The sequence below is a fragment of the Telmatherina bonti genome (genome assembly GCF_933228915.1).
Source record: "Telmatherina bonti genome assembly, chromosome: 23".
Classification (NCBI taxonomy): domain Eukaryota; kingdom Metazoa; phylum Chordata; class Actinopteri; order Atheriniformes; family Telmatherinidae; genus Telmatherina; species Telmatherina bonti.
Genome location: NC_136632.1, coordinates 25,381,518 through 25,405,048, shown reverse-complemented (window position 1 = coordinate 25,405,048; position 23,531 = coordinate 25,381,518). Strand labels below are relative to the sequence as shown.

Below are 23,531 nucleotides of genomic sequence, written 5' to 3'. Positions count from 1 at the left end.
TCTGGGGATTCTTGGTCAGGGTTATCCAGTCTCTACAGCAAATCTAGTTAGCTTGATCTTATCTGAATAAAGCAGAGGAGCTGTCGGAGCAACAGATTCGTTAATAAATCCTCTGAAATCTGAGACAAAGTGACATATTCATCTAATTTTGTAATGGTTCCTGTCGCTCCCTGCAAACTGTAGCTCCTGCAATCAGTCTATTTATTCTGTGCAAGACTTCAGGGATGCAACGGACATCGAAGCCTCCGGCAGCATTTCTGCAGCTGTTTATTTGCGGCGGTTCGTCTGTAGCTGCAGGTTTCCCAGCCGTCGTGACGCTGCTTTAACATTCAGAATCATTCCTCTCGTGTTTTATTTTATTTGTGTCTGTTGAATATGGAGCAGCTCTTATCTGAACAAGCTAAAGATAATTGGTCGACAAGTGGAGCTCGACTGCAGAGAGAATGAGAGGAGGCAATAAAACGAAGAGACAAAAGAGGAGCACTTTGTCTGTGAAGTGCGTGCGGGAGGCGGGCGGGAATCGGACCCCTGGGTCCTGCCCCAAAATGCGAAGAAGGACAAAAAGACATGAGTGAGTTTAGGCTGAAAAGGAAACAAAGAGGGGGATTTCAGAATGAAAAAGAGGAGAAAAGAAATCCTAAAATAACGTAGACGCCATTAAGGGTAGAGCTGCTGAAAATTTTATAGGTGTTTCCTCCACAGCGAGGAAACACCAGGCCGTCTCCTCCCAGTCCAGGTCTCCTCCCAGTCCAGGTCTCCTCCCAGTCCAGGTCTGCTCCCAGTCCAGGTCTCCTCCCAGTCCAGGTCTGCTCCCAGTCCAGGTCTCCTCCCAGTCCAGGTCTCCTCCCAGTCCAGGTCTCCTCCCAGTCCAGGTCTGCTCCCAGTCCAGGTCTCCTCCCAGTCCAGGTCTGCTCCCAGTCCAGGTCTCCTCCCAGTCCAGGTCTGCTCCCAGTCCAGGTCTCCTCCCAGTCCAGGTCTCCTCCCAGTCCAGGTCTCCTCCCAGTCCAGGTCTCCTCCCAGTCCAGGTCTCCTCACCCAGTATGTCTTCTCACATTTACCTTTATATCAAACTAAAGTGGGTCACCAAGTAATTCATGCTGATAAAATGGAAAATTAATCATTGATGTAAAAATCATGGTGTTGCCTTCACATCTTCACTTTTTCCACAAATCAAATAATTTCACATCTAGAATTAAGTTTTTCTGAATTAAGAGAATTTTATGTTTACAAAAACAAATAAAGACTTTCCATCATGTCACCTGCAGGAAGATAGAATAAGTCTTTTAGTATCTTCCAGGACCATCTTTTAGCCCCACTAGAGACCTACGAGTCAACAATGCAGCTAAAAACAAACACAAGCTAAAGTTGAGCAGCAGGAAGGTGCAGATGAGCCCCGCTTTGGACCTCTTGTCCATGAGAACTTCCTTCACAGATGCAGCATGACATGCATGCAGAACGTAGGAAGGACACGGACAAAGTCAATTCAATTTATTTTTATTTAAAAGGGACAATGCCAGTTAATGAACGTCATGTACAGTTTGCAGACGTAAACAAGCCAGATTATAGCCATAGGCTAATTGTCCCCTAACAGATGTTCCCTGAAATTCCAAAATAAAACATTGGAAAAGCATATTATTCCATTATTAAACAATCCTTATTATAAAAGTCATTACATTAGTTCATACACCCAACAGACGTGCCTGAGTACAGCCGTAACAGAGTGCAGTCAAAATAAACAACATTCAAAGTAGCAGTGTTTCCTGGTGAAATACAAAATGCACGTATCCTCAGCTTCTGCCGGCCGAGAATGCGTTCAGCTTATTGTCTATTTTATACAAACGGGCTGCAATAGTAATAATGGAAGTATACAGGTGAATAAGTTATAATAATTATCTGTTACATACTAGTGGACTAAAATAGTATTAGTTGAGTGAGTTTGCTGAAAGACTCCAAACCCAGCAGTTCAAACCCCAGAAATGAGCCCTGTCAGCTTTCTAGCATCTGCTAACAAGGTGTCGTATGAAAGCAGAGACTGACTGCCAAGACGTCTGTCTCGTCACTGCAGGACGTTTTTATTGGCTTCATGACCCTGCTCTCCGGTTTGGACTGGACATGGTGGATGAACGGTGCTTAACGTGCTTTTCTGGTCATTCTGACTTCCCAAAGTGCTTTCACATTTCCATCACGCCTTTTTCACTCTGTGTCATCCGACAATGTGGCGTTTGGTATCTCGGCAACGGATTCAAGACGTGCAGTCCAGAGATCGATGGATTGGGGGGGAGGTTACTATGATGAAATGTGTTGGGCTTCACGTCTTTCCGGACCCTCATGGTGTTTCTGAGGTGAATTTGGGGCCTAAACCGGGATTCTATTGACTCTGACTATTGCTAGAGATGTCCATCATCATCATCATCGGCTGAAGGCTTTCAGAGATACCTGTACCTAGTAACACCTCTATTCCATACCTGGAAACCTACCTTTTTACCTCCTACTGTAGAACAGCTCGTCATCAGACATGACTTTACTCGTTCCGACAAGATTCAGGCTGCGATCCTCTCCAAGCAACGTTCTTCTCTTTTAGGACGAGAACATTTTCTACTGTGTCTACTCACACACAGGAACACACACATCTCATCGGGAAGATGTTAACATCGCTTCCAAAGTCATTCATACGTGTTAACACATCAGCAAGCGCTGATATTTAAGGTTAAGATCCGTTTCCATATGTCGCCGTTCTCACACTTCCACGTGTCTCTTATGTTGGTTGTTCAGTCAGTTCCTCCACTAGGGGGCAGTGCTGAGTTCAGAGTTAATGTCTGCGCTTTGACGCTGGTTGGCGGCCAAAATGCACCTCTGCACACCTGTTCTGCTTTCCCTTCAGGTGCTTTTTATTTTGTTGTTTTTTTTGTCATTGAAGTACACCATAAAATGAAGGAAACACAAAAACAATGAGGTTGCAGGATGTGAAGCGAAAGCTGCATACAAGCATCACACAAAAATCGATCATTTAGATCAATGAATCTGTTGATTCAACAAAATTAAAGGAACGTTGAGGATTAAATGCATCTGGTTACGTCTGAATTAGTTTGCCTGGAGAGACTCTGATTGGCTGGAAAACATCTACATCTACACGCCACATTTGTTCCAGTCCAGTCGAGTCCAGTAGAGACCTCAACCTCATAAACTGGTGGACAAGCAGCAGCCCTCCCCCCCATCACAGTGGACATCCTCCCCGCTCATTAAAACACACAGAAACTGATGTTATTCCAGAGAACCACGACTCCAACATGCTTCAACATTCCTCAACTTCTTCTTCTTCTCTTCTTTTTTCAGCGCCGCTCGTCTGATTGAAATGAAAACGTTGTTTATATCAGAGGAAAAGGCTTCTGAGACACTCCCAGGCTGATTGGGGTTGACATGGAAAAGTCAAGGCGAGGAAGAGTCTCACGTTTTGGTTAAATATTCACAGGCGTCCTCTCCGACTGGCGCATCAACTTTTACACTTCGCAGCGCTTTAGTGGCTGAAGTGAAACTTCCTCCTCGTCGCGTCGCTTCCCGGACTGTGAAAAGCAGACATCAGGTTATTTTTAGGACTTTTAGGGACCTGGGTTCAGGAAGCTGGTGTCTCGCCTGTGATGGCGTCCAGCCTCAGAACGCCACCTCCTGTCTGAGGCTGACGTTTGACTCGTTTACGTTTCATTTTGCACTTTTTTTTCTGCAATGAGGGGAATTCTGCCGACACTAACAGCATCCAGGTGAAAGACTCGCTAGCCGCACCAGAGCGACGGCAGAGTGTGTGAAGTGGATCTAATTTAGGTCATATTTCCCGTGTGTGTGTTCCAGCACAGCGGCGCCTCTCCAGTAAAACGAAACAGTCCGTTGCAGTTTAATTTAAATGTCTTGTGAATATAATGTCTCATTTGCATTTTGCACCTTAAACTCAGCAGCACATTTACATTTCCCCCCCTTCATTTTGAAAAGAATCACAATTGCATGGAAGCCCCTCCACCGACCAATCAGTTCTGCTGTCTGAGCCTCAGCCATGTGGGTAATGAGCTGTCAGCCAATCACATTCAGGCTGGGAGACGGCGCTGGCACATGATTGGATGCAGGCAGCGGGGGCAGCTTGTCAGAGCTCTGGTAACATGTACAGCATATTAGATAATGCTTCATCCATCTCCATCTGGATGCCACTCGTCAACCAGTACATAAGAACTCCTAGAAACTGGTTTTAACCGGTTCCAGTCCGAAACGTCCGTGTAAACACACTCAGTCATCTGTGATGCATTAAATGTTCAGCGATGAATCACAGCTTTCTGCAGAAGAGTAATCAATTACTTTCGATGTCATCAGGACAATTAGTGCATGATCTTGCAGGAGACGCCGTGCCAGAAATCCAGCTGAGGAGACTTTTTACTGCCTTTTTATTTCAGATGCGCTCTCAGGAAAGAGGAACGCTGCAGAGCGTCCAGAGAAGAGGAAACGGATTAATGCCCGTAACCAAGCGGCGACTTACGGCGGTCAAAAATAAAGCCTATGTGGAAGCGCTAAAACATGCAGTTCCCCCTTCATCCACTAGGGTCTCCAAAACAGCAAACCCCCATAGACTCCCATGTTAAAAAGACCAACTTTTTACCCTAAATCCCCCTCAATCACTAAATAACTATCTAAATACACATATTTTACATCATATTAATGAAAAATCAGTACAGACCATTAAATATACTTTTTAATTAAAATAAAATAAATATTTACTCACTGAGGCGTTGTCTCAACCTCCGCGTCACACATCGTCAGAGCTTATACAACAACCTCATAACTTTAAAGCTTGCTTTATTCTTTTTATTTACATTTATTTAATAAGTATCGTACAGTCAAAAAGAACCGCGTAACCCGGGGAATCACAGCTGCTGTCATGCAGAAGGGATTTTTATCTCGAGCCTTAACCTGCACATATCCCGTTAGATACTTATGTTTGACCTTGGTGGAAAACATGCTTGGAGAAACTTTCAGGTTGATAATCCTTGATCTGTGAAGGAAAAAGCAACATGGAGGGATTACAGCTCAGACAGGCTTTGTTTTCTACACATTCACCAAACCAGTCCTGTCTCTCAAACTGGGGGTCATCTGGTCATTATTAACTAAAATATGCATTTATTAAATCAGTTTGTGGTTTTCATGAATCTCAACATTGATGTGTTGATTGATGCAAAGAGATCAATCTGCTGACATAATGTGTTGGTTCTTGTGTTTTCTTCGATAGCAGTTACACCCCCCCAAGTGCCCCCAGTGGTTCCAAGTTGTGGGTTTTTATAATAAATGATTTATAAACAGTTTCTGTTGGACTTGAATTAATCACATCATAAAAACCAAAAACCTGCATCATTCTGGAAGAAAAACTGTGTAATTCTGCTCTGTTGACACATTTCTGGGTGTTTGTAGGAAAAAAACCTGTTAATATAAACGTCTTCATGGCTCCGACGTGATGCCGTCGCTCTGACAGCTGCAGCCTGGATGATGCAGCAGGTGTGAACTGTGAAGCAGCTTGATGCTGAAAAAATGATGTTTCAGCTGAACATGACTGCTCTGCCCTGGCCACCATGTGGCTTCTTACTTTATTCTACTCTTATTTATTTTATTTTACTTTATTTGAATTTTTTATTTTGATTAAATTCTATCTTATCTTTATTTTTTATTTTTATTTGTTTTTATTCTAATTTATTTATTTGTTCATTCAATTTTATTTTAATTGTTTTATCTTTTTATTTTTATTCAATTTTAACTTCTTTTACTTTCATTATTTGTATTCATTATATCCTATTATATTTCATTGATTCTTTTGACCTAATTTTGTTTTATTCATGTTTTTTATTTTTTTTTTATTAATTAAATTAATTTTACATTTATGTTTTGTTGTTACAAATGATAAAAAATTATGTTCATATTTAGGTAATTATTATTCAAATGGAAATCAATTTTTGTTTTTCCTGATGTGAAATATGATGCCTCTTTTATTATTATTGTTTTGTATTGTTGATGGGTTCATCAGCCTGTGTGAGTGTGTAGAGCGAGTGTGTGTGAGCATGTGGGAACTTTTACACATTGTAACGTGAACTTCATCATCCGACATTTCCACTTCTTTCTGTCACACTTTGTTGTCAGTTTGGAGCAAACTGGGACAAAACTGAGTGGTTTGTGTGTGTGTGTGTGTGTGTGTGTGTGTGTGTGTGTGTGTGTGTGTGTGTGTGTGTGTGTGTGTGTGCGCAGCTGCTGGTTTTAGATTTCTGAGCAGAAACGGAGAAACAGTTGCATAATCCTCGCGTTAATATTAAAAATAACAAACGCTGTGTTGTGGAAGTGAGACGTTTGAAAGAATCGGGGCATTTAGGCAGGGAAGTGCTGTCAGATATCCTGTCCTGCGGCATCATGGGAAATGTAGGAGAATCGTTGACTTTACTGCTCGACCCAGTTAGAAACCAGTCGTCAGGATATTTTGGCTTCTGCTGCTTTGATTCCCTTTAAGTGCCGTTCCAGTTTCTCTGTCAGCCTCGAGTTTTCGGTGCAACCAGCCTGTCCCAAGACTTTCTGCTGTTCAGGACTGGAAGCGAGTTGAATTTCCGCTGTAAATAAGTGTGCCAGTGAATTTTGGGACTGCGTGACTACAGACTGATGGAGGCAGCAAAGACACGTTCATGGAACATAAGAAATTCATAAAACAACCATGTCAACATTCAATTCAACTTTATCTGTACGTTGTCTCAGGACAGTTTACATGCACACCATTTCAAGCCAGTTCAGACATATCCTATAATAGAAACCAACTGATGGCATCGAGTCATGACTTGGATCCAATCCTCCATCCTGAGCTGCATGAGGCGACAGTGGGAAGGAAAAAACTCCCCTTTAACAGGAAGAAAACCTCCGGCAGAACCCGGCTCAGGGAGGGCAGCCATCTGCCTCGGCTGGTTGGGGTGGAACATAAACATAAAGTATTGGGCTGATGGAAGATCTAGGTGATTTGTGTATGTGTCTGACGTTCCTGATGAGGCCTGGAAGGTTCCCACAACTTAATCATCTCCATCGAAGCAGAACACAACCTGCTCCGGAGTCGATTAGCAGTTCAGCGTAAGTTACCGTGGTGATTTACCCTGGCAAAAAGTGAACCGCGGTTGTAGAACAGAAAACTCAGGGTTAAATAATAAATCCTGTCAGTTTGAGTCCCTACTGGCATCTATAGCTCTGTGAGACTTCAAAACGTTTACCTGTGACTCACTGGAAGGTCCAGTGGCAAAGGAAGAGAGAAAAACATGAAGCTGATGATGGTTTTCAAGGAAATGTGACTTAGAAAGACCTCCTGGCATCTCCTTCACTGAAAGCATATCGCCTTACAAAGTGGTGTGAACACTCTGAAGCCATGAAAGCAGCCATTCAGAGTTCTTTACTCCAGAAATCTCCAGCATTCACATATCTGGATACCTGAAAACATTTGACCCAGTGGGTCTCCGAGCCTGCAATACCTCTGCCAGAGAGATGCACGTTGGGAAAGAGGCCACCTGGCAGCCAGAGGACTCGCATCGTGACATGTGTTCATACCTGATTACCAGCCAGAGAGCGCTGACTGACAGCTGCTGCAGAGCTCTGCTTTTAGATCATGAAAACAAAGTCGGCCCGCCGCTGTGAGTCTGAGAGGTCCGGGGGCCGGCAAAAGGCGGGTCTGGATTGTTTCCTTCCTTTAACACAGTATGACTCTTCTTTCAAACTCAGGTTGGTAATATGACATTATTCTCATGAGCTGCATTAGTTTTTAAAGCAACGCTGGATGTTCCTGCAGCTGCATTTAGCAAAACTTTGAATAAAAACCTGAAAACTTGAAATGACAAATGCACAAATTTGACATGAAAAGAAATCCTACCTATTGAGATCAGATGAGTCTTGGTTCAGTTGGTGGTACATCGGACACTTAGCGTCTCCATGGTCTCCAAAATGAGAACAAAGTGTCATTTTCAGTCTGGATTTTCTCCTTAATACAATAAAAAATTCCAGTGATGAGAAAGAACGTGCGATACGACACAAAAAGAGACTGATGACCAAAAAAAAAACAATCACTGTTAGCTTGAACGCTAGCTTGTCCTAGCTGGTCCTTGTTTAGTTAAGCTTGGACCTGCAGGAGTCGGACCCCTGCAGGTCCTCTCCTGCACATCCCAAAGATCTTCAATAAGCTCAGGTCTGGGCCCTGGAGGCCAACCCATGTGTGGAAATGATGTCTTCTGTTCCCTGAACCATTCTTTCACAACCTGAGTGTCGTCATCTTCATGGTCCTGCCATCAACAACCTGCTCGTTCAGTGTATTCAGGCTGAACCTGGACCTGGAGCTAGACCTGACCAACTGCAGCAACGCCAGGTCATAGACTGCCCCCACCACTCTGGAACAGGGTAAATCTGGACTCATTAAACCACACTTTCATCTCCAGAGTCCGGTCTTTCTGCTTCCCGGCAAACTGAAACCCTGTTCTCCGGTTCTCCTCACCGATCAGTGCTTTTCTTCTGTTTCCTCCAGTTTCTTTCATGTTTATGTGGAAATGTTCCTACTTTCACTACAAAACATGGTCCTGAGTCCTGCGGCTGTTGGTTCTGATTTAATTTAACCAAACGTTTAGGTGATCACCATCATTTAGGAATTTTTCCGAGCATATTTTCTTCCCTGTCATGGACTGGCGACCTTACCAGGGTGTACCCTGCCTTTCGCCCAAAGCATGCTGGGATAGGCTCCAGCTTCCCCGCCACCCTGAATCAGACTAAGCAGTGAGGATGATGAATGAATGAATGAAGACGATGGTTCCCCACCATCCTTCCAGGTTTTAATAATGGATGGACGCCTTCACAGTTCATATGTGACCTTTGCTGTTTGCAGAAACCTGGACGCAGAGGCGTCTTTTTGGAATAAATCAGCTGATTTCTCTGGTAAATGTTGAACAGGTCTGGGCGTGGGCAGTGGTCCAGCTAACCACAGTTTAACATTGATCCAGTCCAGAAATATCTTGGTCCTGATGAGAGCTGCAGTTTCACATCTTTTTTGTACTCGTGTGGCATCCCTCACCTCAGATTCACATGTCCTGAATCTACTGAAGTCCCGCCCAATGACCCCAACCTAAGTATCGCTGATCTGCTTTCCTACGCGGCTCGCTGACGTTCATCACTTCCCAGTACCTGATCAGCTGGAAGAGGAGCCCCCATGTTGGTGATTAGCATATTTCTTTCAGCAGAAACGGCATCGGGACTGTTTGAGAGTTTGCAGAGCAGGTCCTGACAGACATTAAACCTCCTCCGGGGATGTGAGGAAAGGATTCCATCTCTCTGTTACTCCGTCTGACGGCAGAGATTAAATCAGTAGTTCGCTCATGTCCTTCACAGAGAAATCCTTAAAGCTATTAACAATATATGTAACCCCGAACACCTCCAGTCTGGATGTTTGTGTAAAGATCCGGCAGAAAATGTAAAGGAGATGATGTTTTGGCCTTCAGCTGGTTATTTTCTGTGGGCCTGTAACTCCTTTATGTCTTTAAATGAAGCATTTTTCTGTTTCCTCTCGGCGATGGCAGCAGAGCTCCCCCGCAGATCAGCTGATGGAGGCTTGGCAGCTGTCACACAACGCACTGCCTGTTTTATTTCTTTATTTATTGATTGATTGATTGACAGTTATAATGAAGATCCACCTGAATTTGTGGAGCATGAAAGTAGAAAATCAAATTAATGTTTTATTTTAATGCCGTAGTTTCCCAACAATCAAGCCAGTGCAGATGTTTGGTTCAGGATCTGGTGCTTTACCTGGGTTTGAGCTGGAAGTCTGAAACTAAAACAGATCTGCTGCAGTCGGATCGGTGGAGTAAGAACATTGATAAACACAGATTCCTGCACCTCATGCAGAAATAGTGTTTGTCTAATTCTAAAGAGCTCGGAGAAGTCAAGTGTTTCCATAAAAATGCACGAAACCTCAATATCACAAGAAAAATGGAAACGGAAACATGTTGATCAACAAAAAACCTATTAAATATCATGAAACGATTTCTATGCTTCGTTTTTTCACATTTACATGCCATCAGACCTGATGCAGGAGGTCACGTGACCAGCTCATTTCACGTAGAGATGCTGCTGAAATCCCTCGATTTTCTGAATTTTAAAGTTCTGAATCCGGAATTTCTCTGAATTCCCCAGAATCAATTTTCTGTGTCTGCTTCCGTACGTACACTGCGATGGCCTGGCGAGCTGTCCAGGGTGTACCCTGCCTGTCGACCAGAGCCAGCTGGGACAGGCTCCAGCTTCCCCGCGACCCTGAATTGGATTAAGCGGTTCAGAAAATGAATGAATGAATGAATGCTTCCGTACGCAGTTTGCCTCTGAACTGTGACCTGCGGTTTTCATCTTCTGCTGAGGACCGCTGAAGTATCGGGACCAAGTATCTGCTCCAAAGCACAAAACGTTTAGCATCTCCATCCTGCTCTAACGGCGTCTTCAGACCAAACGAGTTTTGACCATCAAGAGCATGAAGAGCGTCAGGTTTACATCTAAGGTCTATGTGGAGGTGCGTCAAGGAGGCGTCAAGCTTTCTCGCGTCGCGTTTTCAGCATTTTGAGCGTCTGCGTGACGGGCGTCATGCGCCAAAAATTTAAAAAGTTTTTTAAGGTTGATGCGTGTTCCACGCGGAACACCGCAACAGCCAGAGATGGAAAACCTGAACCTTTGCCGCTTGACGTGGTGAGTCAACCAATCAGAGCGATCAGCTGGCAGCTCCTGGAGGATTCCTGTGGTGGACCCAGACACGGTGCTGAGACGTTCCTACGACAGCGTTCCTCATCGCATGCGGCTCTCTGACTCTTGACCTGCGGCTCGTGAAGCAGCCTCTGGCTGTCTGAAAATGCATCTAAACAAGTCATAATGATCCTCAACGCTGCAGTTCTCTCCACAAACAAGAGCTGCAGGCTGCTTGCAGAAACTCTGCTGTCCTAACGGCCCTAATTGACCCGTCAGAGTTGCCAGGTTTGGCTGATTTCAGCTGCACCGAACTCCACCAAAGAGCCGCTCCGTCGGTAGCTCCGTATATATAATGAAAATTCTGGAGGCATTATTGTATTTTCACCATATACTGTTGCATAAGAAGCCATTACTCCATGTAGTATTTAGGATAACCATTCCTTGCTAAAAAGCTGAATGTTACTGATTTGGCAACGTAGCAGGACACGTAGCGTGAACGCCTGTTTTGTTGGGGGTGGTGGTGAGTGCGGCTCTTGTTGCATTAACAGTGACTATCACTGCCCTACGACGACGTTCTCCAGCAGCTTTATTTATTAATTAAAACCATGACGCGGAAGGAAAGCTCCCCCCCCCCCCCCCCCCCCCCCCCTCTCTCTTTTTCGCCGCGTTTCCCGCTCGCTTCCAACAAGCGGCAAACACATCAGGAGCGTTTTGGGCATTGGACACAAAAGTGACAGTTTAGTGACAAGTGTTCAGTGTTTGGTCTGAACACACTGTAAGTCTTAAACGACAGGATTTTAGGAGAATCGCAGGTTATGTGTGAAACACCATCCAATGGAAAACCTGCGAAACGCAAGTGTTGAAAAATCACTTTCATTTGGCAAAAACCTGTAATAACAAAGCAGCTGCAGGTTCATCGCTTCGCTAGGAGGGTTTCTTCCTGCTTTCATGACTCAGAGTGACGTAGCTGGTCTGGAACATGGTCAGATTCAACAACTGGACTGAAAATGTGCTGAGAATGCAGAAAATGTCCAAAAAACTAGAATTCCAGTTCAAGCCTACTTTAAACTCTTCCAAAGCCTGACTGTAGGAAAGAGGACATGGAGAAGAAAACTGGATCGGGACGTTTTTCACAGCAAGGTGGATTTTCTCTCTCCGGACAGCGTTTTAAATGAACACACATTTGTCTGACTTGTGGTTTTTTTTTCTTTATAAGTGACAAAAATCACTGCAGTGAAAAAAAAATACCAGCATGACTGATCTTCCTTTCAAAGTTTGAGAAAAAGACTTTTTACGCCTCGTTTTCCCTCTGAGAAACAGTCAGCTTTGTGTTTAAGTGAGAAAGTTCATTTTCACCCTTTCACCTTGTCGCTTTTCATCTCCTCATCCTCTTTTAATCAAGTGTCTTTGCAGAAGGGAAGCTCTGGTGCTGCTAACATCCCCTTCTCACTTTAAACAAGTCAACCTCTGCACTGAACGCAGAAACATTTCTATTTAAGTTCGTTCTAAAAGCATTTGTAGCAGATGAGGAGAGCTCTTCAGCATCTAAGTGCTTCAGCAGCTCAGCTCTGACTGCACAGCGGAGGACGTGTGAAGGATCAGCAGAGTAGGACTGTTCACCACATCGCAGCTTTGCAGAGGTGCTGGTCACTCCTCTGCAGCCGTCCACGGATCTGTACGACATCCCGGCTCAGTAATTAGAACATCGAGTGGTGCAGCTTGAGCGCTCCTTGACCTCGCTGTACTTTATCACAAATTCATCGCACATCTTTTGTCTTTATGCATCGATACGTCACACATTTCATATCCAGCTCAACTTCCTCCTTAAAGACTGTTCTCCTCACCATGTTTGTTACTAACAAGCATGAATCGCACGGTATCGAGCAAGACGAGCTGATTTGTCGAGGAAGATGATTCAAATTAAAGTAAGACATTAAAAGCATTTCAGATGGTGCAAAGAAAACAGAATCCAGTGCAAGAAAAAGTCACGAGAAAGTCAGAAATGAAATTCAAAACGATTGAAAGCAAGAGTTCTGTTGCTGTGCAGATCTCATGCACACGTACATGAGATGCTAAATGTTTTAACCATACACTCTCAAAAATAGAGGTACAAGATAAGGACATTTCTGTACCTATAGGTACATTTTAAAGAAATGTTCTCTCAAAAGTACAATACTGGTCTTTAAGAGACCAGAAGCACCTTCAGAGTACGAAAAAGGGTTCAAAGTGACATAAAGTACAAATTTGTACCATTTTGACCATAAGGGAACCTGCAGCACTGAAAAATGTGATGTTAATGGCTGTAATGTTACAAACTAGAGCAGAGTTGAGTGATGACAGTAGTACTACTTAACAGTCATTTACTACACCAGACAATGAAGGTCAGATGCTGCAAACTAAGTGTATATCTGGTCAGTAGTTTGAGTTTTTGAAGATTATTTCTAGATTAAAGATAAAATAATATTGCTAGGTGGAATGGACCAGGCCTAATGCTGTGAAAACATAAAAAAACATAACTTGATAAGGTGAGGTTGAACTTGATAAGGTACAAAAATAGACCAGAACTGAAGGGTACAGAAATGTCTCTTAAAGAGTACACCCCCAGCGACAAGCATTTGTACCTTTTTAGGTACAAGCTGGTACCTCTATTTTTGAGTGTGTAGACTGTATATAAAAGATGGGCGGAGCCTCTGAGACGTCACTCAAACGTTTCTGAAGAGCTGAATTGAAGCTCGGTAGGCAGTTCCTACCGTCGCCATCTTGGCAGGGGCATGTGCGTCGTCTCGCCCGGAAAATACAAATATGGGCAAAGAGGTGGAGCTGAGAGGGGCGCTGTGAGCGTCATGGTGGATGATTGACATCGAGCGAACTCCGACATGCCTCTAGGAAAAAGCTAACTGAGCTAACCCAGGCCTAATCAGCTAACAGAAGTAAGCGGGCTAAAGCTATTACCCAGCTAAAGATCGCAGTTTTTCTACACTTTTGCAGCGGGATATCGAGTACCTGTCAATCAAAAGGACACACACTTAAAAGTGCAGAATTTCAAGATGAAATTACTTCAACATAGTTGTAAAAAAAATTCCAGTCTCCCCACAGTTGTCATGAAGGTAAACCTGACCTATTGAACCTAAAATGTTTTTGTACCAGGCTGTAAACATGTTTATTCCTGCTGTAAACATGTTTATTTCTGCTTTAAACATGTTTGTTTCTACTGTAAACATGCTTGTTTCTACTGTAAACATGTTTGTTTCTACTGTAAACATGCTTGTTTCTACTGTAAACATGTTTATTCCTGCTGTAAACATGTTTATTTCTGCTGTGAAGTTGGTCTTTTTAACATGGGAGTCTATGGGGATTTATTCTGTTTTGAAGCCCCTAGTGGATGAAGGGGGAACTGCAAGCGCTACGCTTCACTTTCAACCGCCGGAGGTTGCCGCATGGTTTAACCAGGATTTGGGGAATTTTCTTGTTTTAAATGATAAAATTTGAAACTCTGCTTAAATCAGGTGATTAACTTGAATAAAAATGAATAAATTAAGTTGAACAAAATATTAATAAGGTTTTGCATGGAATTAGGGATCATGGAAACGCAGCTTGTGTAAACTTGTGTCCATCAAAAAAAGTGATAATGATGCTTTTTAAATCTATTTCCTTGTTTCTATGTTATGTGGTGTTGATGAGGAGTTGTGATTTCAGGTTACCGGGATATCCTCAGATTTAAAAAAAAAAAAAAAAAAAGCAATAATTAGCCTACAAAGCAGTTGCAGTTATATAAGACTGGCTTTAGAAAGCATGTCCAGAGCAGGCCTGCTGTCAGCATGTCGGGTTTATAATTCATCTTCAGTTTTTAATGGACACCAACTCAAACCACATGCACAGCCCGTTACTTCTCCCAACATTTAAAATATATTTAAAATATTCAATGTGAGAAAAAACACTCGTTTCCTTTCATCTTCAAATCCTCTGGTTTTATATGGATTATCTGGATTGACTTGATTGCAGTCTGTTCCTTATAGAATTGCCTTAACCTCCAACGCTTCACTGCACTTACGACCACAGAGCATGATTTAATACTTTAAGCTGAACCTTAATTATGCAGCATTTTCTTGTACTTGACTCATTATCCAGCGAGGTCACATTTTTTTTATGAAGGTTTACTCTTAATTTAGGTTTTTATGACTCTAAACTCCCCTTTTCCCTCCTGTTCTCCACATGTTTAATCCTTTAGTTTGCCTGCTTTCTTGTCTCATAGAAAAATGTAAAGAATAATACCTGATAAACTTTGTACAGCCTCGCCAGGGGTGTAAACGGATTTTTTGTCAGGTTGTTAAAATGACCCATGTGTTTAATTTTCGCCCCAAATGGGAAATGCTCCGATGCCAGCGGTCGTTCTGTCAAAAGATTGCCTGACTGGGAGTTTATGAATGGAAGCGCTCATTCAGCATGCGATGAACCGCTATAATGTCTTGTCCTTTTTTTCTCTTTAGACTTATTGGCGGTGCCCAAACATCCATACGCTGCCATGGAGAACTGGGGACTGAGCGTCTTCGTAGAGCAGAAGATCCTGTTGGACGCTGAGGTGTCATCGTCGTCCTATCAGATGGAGCTCACCATGGTGGTCGTCCATGAGATCTGCCACCAGGTAAGAAGCATGACAACGGTTGTGATCTCCTGACGTCGATGGTGGAACAAAACCAAATATCAGATCAGAGAAAAGCTTTCATGTTGTCTCTGGGGTGGATAGACGTCTTAACCATTACTGTGTTGGTATCACGGCAACAGTAGATGATGCCAGTCAAGTATGCGACTAAATACCAGAGAAGGTCAGAAATCTTGGATGTCTGTGTAAATCTCTATAGAGAGTCGTTTTTATCGGGAAAATATCAGGAATAAAATCCAGTTTAAGACTCCTGATGCTAGATCTGCCCCCCTGTCGGTAAGGTGGGCTGTTTTAGTCATCAAAATGGTGATAAAAGATGTTTTACAAGTTTCTTGGGTGGGTCAGAATAACCTTTGGCAGTCTCTAATAATTCCCTTTTCTTCTGCATCTTTCAATGTACTTTTAGCTGAATTTTAGAAATGATCTGTGTTCCGTGTGGAAACACGATACAACCAAACTCTTCTGGCCGCCTTTGGTAGTTGTAGTATGTTCGAGTAACCTATACATATATTACAATCAGGATCTTTTTTTCTAAGTCCCTTAGAGGATTTATTTATGTGGGATCACCAATCAAAGTAGTAAAAAGACTAAAAGGCTTTGCTCTGAGGCAGGCGGCGACCAGGAAGAGGATTTGTCTAAAAATCTCCCAAGAAAGTAGTTTGATTCCCAAATGAGATTATTATTCATCTTTTATCATCATTGTCCCTTTTTAGTCACATTGTTCAAAGTTTAGATAAAGTTTTTATTCTTGTTTGTTGCAATGCCTTGGTTAGGTTTGGGGAAAATAAAATGGTTTAGGCAGCTCATCAATCTGGATGAGCATAGATGGGTTTGGAAAACAACTGGTTAGGTTTAGGAAGCATCAGCATCACTGTTTAAGTTTAGAAAATACGTACATTTTTTTGTTCAAGGTTTAGATAACAAAGATACTTTGTGACGCTTAGGAACAGATTATGTTTTGGCAGATAAAAATAACCGTCATTCTTTGGTGTGTTTTGGCAATGAGTGTTGAATTTTATCTCATTTGCTTTTTTTCTTTTCCACTTGATGAGGTTTAGGAATGCTCAACATCACTGGTTGGCTTCAGATGAGCCGTTTTCAGTAGTTTAGATTTTTTTTTCTCATTTATAGTTTAGTTAGTTTTCAGGAACACACTTGCATAGTTATGTTTAGACAAGTTAAAATCTTTACCAGTCCTTAAGTTTAGAACAGATGTTTGGAGTTTCCTGTTTTTTTTGGTTAAGTTTAGGAGAGGCAACTGTTGGTCAGGTTTAGGAAAGTTAGACCAGTGTATATGGCGGCCATGTTGTGGTGCTTTACAACTTTACTTTGATTAGCTGTTTAATTTTGTTTTATTCAAAGCAGCTGCTTGATTAAATGTAAGAACAAATCATTTTCACACTGCTTACTGCCATTAGAAAAAACAGTCTTTTTCCTTTACAATAATAATAATAATAATAATAATATAATTATTATTAATTTTTTATTATTATTACTATTTTGTAGATCACTAAAGTTTCTCAAAGATTAAGCTCTTTCATAGGTCTTATTTAATAGATTTCTGTAAGACCAAACTTGAAATTTTACAGAAAACAAAACAGTTGAAGTAGCATAATAAACTACTGAGATATGAGCCTGTATTAAAGGGGCTTTAATAAATTCCTTCAAAATACAAAGATCCAGGAATAATTTTCAGTATGTTTCTTCTCAGAACTGGATACAATTAGCTAATAATGAGCATTATATATAAATTAATAAAAACATTTATGTTTTCATATTCATTGAAATCACTTTAATTAAACAATTGTGGCTTCTAGTTTTGCATCAAAACGTATTTGTCCTTTTTCATTTATTTTTCCAACCTCCTTCCTTTGGAGCTTGACACCCGGTTTGAGCTGCTTGAGGCTTTGCTGGTGAAAAGCAAAATCTGCTCTGATGAAATAATAAGCATGAGGCAGCTGCTCTTCTTTTCTGTCCCGAGGTGTGACACATTATTTAAATTATTCAAATTAATCCAAGACAAATACAGAGTTTATCAAATATATGAGGACAAATTTACCCAATTTTCTCAGTAAAGTTAAAAACTGTTAAGTGAAAATGTTCTGCTTCCAAACCTGAAGGTGTTATCAACACAAACTGTTATATAAATAATGTGCAAACAGACTATCAGATGGTGGGATTGATGTAATATTTACTTCTGTTTTTAATCAGCAACATGTGGTAAATATGTGGCGTTAAACAGTTCATCTGCTGAGCTGAATCTTTCATTTGGGTTGTCAGAAATCTGCGTTGCTTCAGTTATTCATCACACAGGTAAAAACTTTAGGTTTTAGAAAGTGAAATGAAACATTTGGGCTGAAAATACTGCTGTGGGGGTTGCAGATATCTGCTCATGAAACAGGCTGATCAAAGATGTGCAGATATTTGTACATATCCGATGAAATTGTCAGCCCACCAGGGCAATGATAAATCAGTGGAGGTACCGTCTACAGGATTTTAGTGCTTCCACACAACAACACCAACACCACCAACAACAACACCAACACCACAAACACCAACAATACCACCAACAACACCAGCAACAACAACACTACCAACACCAACAATACCAACAACAACACCAGCAACACCAACACCAACAACACCACCAACACCAACAATACCAACAATACCACCAACAACACCAGCAACAACATCAACAATACCAGCAACAACACCAACAACAACAACAATACCACCAACAACACCAGCAACAACAACACCAACAACACCAACAATACCACCAACAACACCAGCAACAACAACACCACCAACACCAACAATACCACCAACACCAGCAACAACACCAACAACACCAGCAACAACATCAACAATACCAGCAACACCAACAATACCACCACCAACACCAGCAACAACATCAACAATACCAGCAACAACACCAACAACAACAACAATACCACCAACAATACCAGCAACAACACCAACAACAACAACAATACCACCAACAACACCAGCAACAACATCAACAATACCAGCAACAACACCAACAACAACAACACCACCAACAATACCACCAACAACACCAGCAACAACAACACCACCAACACCAACAATACCACCAACACCAGCAACAACACCAACAACACCAGCAACAACATCAACAATACCAGCAACACCACCAACAACAACAACAACACCACCAACAACACCAGCAACAACACCAACAACACCAACAATACCAACAACACCACCAGCAACACCAACAACACCAACAATACCACCAACACCACCAGCAACAACATCAACAATACCAGCAACAACACCAACAACAACAACACCACCAACAACACCAGCAACAACACCAACAACACCAACAATACCAACAACACCACCAGCAACACCAACAATACCACCAACAACACCAGCAACAACAACACCACCAACACCAACAACACCACCAACACCAACAATACCACCAACACCAGCAACACCAACAATACCACCAACAATACCACCAACAATACCACCAACAACACCAGCAACAACACCAACAATACCAGCAACAACACCAGCAATACCAGCAACAACACCAACAACAACAACAATACCACCAACACCAGCAACACCACCACCACCACCAACACCAACAATACCACCAACAATACCAGCAACAACACCAACAATACCAGCAACAACACCAGCAATACCAGCAACAACACCAACAACAACACCAGCAACAACACCAACAATACCAGCAACAACATCAACAATACCACCAACAACACCAACAATACCAGCAACAACATCAACAATACCACCAACAATACCAGCAACAACATCAACAATACCACCAACAACACCAACAATACCACCAACAACACCAACAATACCAGCAACAACACCAACAATACCACCAATAATACCAGCAACAACATCAACAATACCACCACTAATACCAGCAACAACATCAACAATACCACCAATAATACCAGCAACAACATCAACAATACCACCACTAATACCAGCAACAACATCAACAATACCACCACTAATACCAGCAACAACATCAACAATACCACCAATAATACCAGCAACAACATCAACAATACCACCAACAATACCAGCAACAACATCAACAATACCACCAACAACACCAGCAACAGAAAATGCAAAAAAAATGAAAAAGTACAGACTATCCTGCTGAGCTGCGTCTGGTGATGTACTTATGATAAATCAGCGCATCTGAGAAACCCTCATGAGAGCTAAAATCTCTGGTAAAATCTGAGGATTTTTGGAATTTCGGTTTTTCCACATCCGTTTTTTTACTGCAATATTTAAATGTTTAGACATGTCATGGTTAATTGCATAAATAACATCCTAACAGCAGTTACTGAACTTTCAGTCATAAATACGCCTGAAAACCATCTGAAAGCCCCGCTGGATGTTGCAGCATGCAGAGATGTTCAGTCACAAGTCAGCTGATTTCAGATGGTTAATTTCTCTCTGAAATCTTCCCCCTCGACCCTTCCACTCAAGGCTTTACCTCAGCCTGACCTGTACATGAAGGCTAACGATGGCAAAGCACAAATGATTTAATCTCCACAATCGACTTCATTTCCTGCAGTTCCCACCGCAGCAGCCAATCAGGTTTCTGAGCTGCTCTTAACCTTTATTGGACATTGACAGTTTTGCAGAGAGGAAAATATGAGGTCGATGCACAGTTGACTCCTTAAACTCTGAATTGTTTTCAGCCTTCAGACTTGTTGCCTTTGGACTCGAGTGAAGTGCGGCGCGGCGGTTTGTCAGGAGTAAAAGCTCTTGACGAGGTATTAAAGGTCTAGATGTGGTTTTTCTCACAAGCCTTATTGTCCTTTGCAATCAGTCTGACTGGAGGAAAAACACTGCTGTTGAGGTGTGTGTTTGATGCTCTCTGTCACTGAGGATGCTCATGCACTCCTCTCCTGTTGCATTGTGGGTAGATTGTGTCAGTGGAGGTCAGTGACAGAGATTTCCTCTGTCTGAGTGGGGTGACCAACCCAAACAGTGATGCTCAAAGTGCTCTCAGACAGTCCTCTCCAGTCCTGTGGGGGTTCTGGTCCCGATGAGGTAAAGTCTAAGTGTTGAGGTCAAACCCATCAAAATACCACGTCTTTTTGTCAGAGAAACAGAGGACACAGGCTGGACCAAAGTGCTCCTGCCTGAAATGAACAACCCTAAACATCAAAAAGCTAAAAGATACAAAGATTTTAAAACTTCATCAAGCTGTAACAACATACCAGATGATAAACATTTTCCCTTTTATGGAAAATATGAGCTGATAATATAAATTCAGAGAATTAGGAGGAATCTCTGTATGCGTGGGACAAGGCTAGTTGCTGGTGATCTTCTGCATTAAAGCAGACATGATTCTCTACTGCATGGACTCATGAAGACTCCACAGTTCAGGCTGAAATCCACACATGCAGGTTAAAGCTCCATCATATGTGAAGAGGATCCAGAAACACGCCGTCTTCTCTGGACCAAAGCTCACATAAAGAGGTGCTATGATGGTATTTGGAGTTTTCTGAGCTTTCTACAGTGTTGCAGTGTTGAATCCTCATCAGACATGTGAACAACACTGTTTTTTATCACCTAAACGCATGTTTGAGTTTGAGTTTGAGTTCCAGCACGCTCTCCGTTCGGTTTCCATGGCGACGAAAAACGCATCGTTTTAGAGAGTTTTTTCTACTTGGAAATCCTTGTGACGTCCCGGGGGATAAGGTTCTGTGATTGGTTACCTTCTACTGGTTAACAAGGGCATGTACAAATACATCAGGCGGGTGGAAAACGTGGGATAAAGTTATTTCCAACGATGGCTGGTGAGTTTACCAAAGAGAGACATCCTGCTGCATTCGTTGCTGTGGGTTGCTGTTTTCCACTTCGTTTTCAGGCTCTGATTCAGGTTCCAACATGTAGGGCTGCATGCTATGTGTTGACATTGTGTTTTTTTTTTTTTTTATTGAGTTCATATTAGCCTAATCCTTCTGTTTATGAGACGTTACAATGACGGCGAAAGCAGGTGCGGTGCGCGCTCCCGATGTAGTGCAGTGGCGGGAGGCGGGGCTTAATGCGGAAGAGTCTCAATCCACTCGTTTTGCCCGCAGGCTGATCTGACAGCCTACGGAGAGGGTCGGTCTGAAGTAAATAAAGCCATTTGTGACGATAACTCCATCAATGCCAGCCCTTCTGGTCTCAGAAATAATCATAAATTAGCCTGAAATGCACATAATAGTTCCACTTTAAAATGTTCTGAGTGGAAACCTGGATGAAGATGTGGAATAGTCTGTGGACAGCATGGACGGCGTGTCCTGCAGACTAAAGAGGAGAGGGAGCATCCAGCTTGTTATCAGCCTGCATCTCTGATGGGATGGGGTTGCATTAGTGCCGATGGCGTGGGCAGCTTCCACATCTGGGAAGCTCCATCAATGCTGAAACATCTGCTCCCATCCAGACAACGTCTCTTTCAGGGAAGACCTTGCAGGTTCCACCATGCTGGACCACATCCAGCATCATCACAGCAGCATGTCTACCTACAATGTCCTGCAGGACAGTCTGGATCGCCAACTTCTCCTCCATGCAGAGGTTCTGTTTCAAAGCCCTTCGTTGTTCTTAGACTTGACCCTTAATGGTCCAGGTCTACCATCTGGTAGAAGTCACTTTGGAGTGACTTTGATGAATTTCTATAGATTGTGGAAATAAACTACTGTTTGTTATAGCACTACTGTTTCACATTTCAACAATTTCACTGTTATTATATTATTACCTTCTTTTTTTAACATCTCAACCATTTGCTAAAAATCTTTTATTCTGTTTATTCTTGTTGAAAACAAACAGAAAAACCAAGCGACAATCTCCGACGGTTAAAAGTGATGCCTATGCCGAAGTGTATAAAACTGCAGTTCCCCTTTCATCCACTAGGGGCTGCAAAACAGAGTGAATCCCCATAGACTCCCATGTTAAAAAGACCAACTTCACAGCAGAAATAAACATGTTTACAGCAGAAATAAATATGTTTACAGCCTGGTACAAAAATCCATTTTCAGTTTAATAGGTCAGGTTTACCTTCATGACAACTGTGGAGGGAGTGATTTTTTTTTTTAACTTGCCCGTTTAAAAGTAATTTAATCTCGAAGTTCGGCATATTTAGGGGCGTGTCCTTTTGATTGACAGGTACCCGATCTCCCGCTTCAACTCAGAAAAACGTCGAACAACCGCGTTTTTTAGCCTGTTAACAACGTGACTTAGCTTTAGCCTGCTTACCTCTGTTAGCTGGTTAGCTCCTGTTATCTCGGGATTAGCTTGGCTAGCTCTTAGCTACAGAAGGCTCGGAGTTCGCTCGATGTCAATCATCCACCATGACGCTCACAGCCCCCCTCTCAGCTCCACCTCTTTGACCATATTTGTATTTTCCGGGCGAGACGACACCCATGCCCCTGCCAAGATGGCGATGGTAGGAACCGCCCACCGAGCTTCAATTCAGCTCTTCAGAGACCTACGGGTGATGACACGGAGGCTCCGCCCATCTCTTTATATACAGTCTATGGGAAAAACCCAGCGTTTTCCTCTGGCTTTTTTGTTGGTGTGAAAGTTAAAGGGTTAAAACACGTGGAGAGTTTTCACTCTTGCTGTCCGTCTTAGACGATAATGAAGCAAATTTTATGCAGAAATGCCCCCCCACCCCATCACAGCAACCCACTTGGTGAGGTAGATAAAAGATGCATTTATCTTGTATCCCACGCTGCTGCGCCACCCTCTGTCCCAGTCAGAGTCCTGTTAGGTGCTTTATGGAAATCTGCCTCCATTAGTTTACAGACAGAAACGATGTGAAAACATGGATGCTGTCTGGTGTTTCTGCTGTTTGTGACAAACTGGATTTCATGCTGCGTACTTCCTGTTATGTCATATGAAGCAGAACAGACCATTATTCAGTTGCTTTTATGAATAAATTAGCAAAATTAACTTCCAGTCCTCTCAAACCTTGAGCAGAAAAAAACGTGCTGTTTTCACTACTTCAGATGTTCCTGAAGGGAACTCTTTTGTTGTGGCGTTTGTCTCTGCTCGTTAGGAACTAGACGAGTTTGAT

The 23,531-nt window shown here is 42.5% G+C and overlaps 1 protein-coding gene across 1 annotated transcript in view; it reads left to right on the top strand.

Annotated features, from left to right (window-relative positions):
* The window catches only part of LOC306773307 (thyrotropin-releasing hormone-degrading ectoenzyme-like), a gene marked incomplete at both ends in the record, with an annotated part of 278,364 nt that overhangs the window by 116,139 nt on the left and 138,694 nt on the right, over positions 1-23,531 (top strand). Inside the window, one exon of the mRNA XM_079263095.1 lies at positions 15,237-15,391. Within this exon, the coding sequence (XP_079119221.1) occupies positions 15,237-15,391 (155 nt within the window). The remainder of the gene's footprint in view (positions 1-15,236; positions 15,392-23,531) is intronic.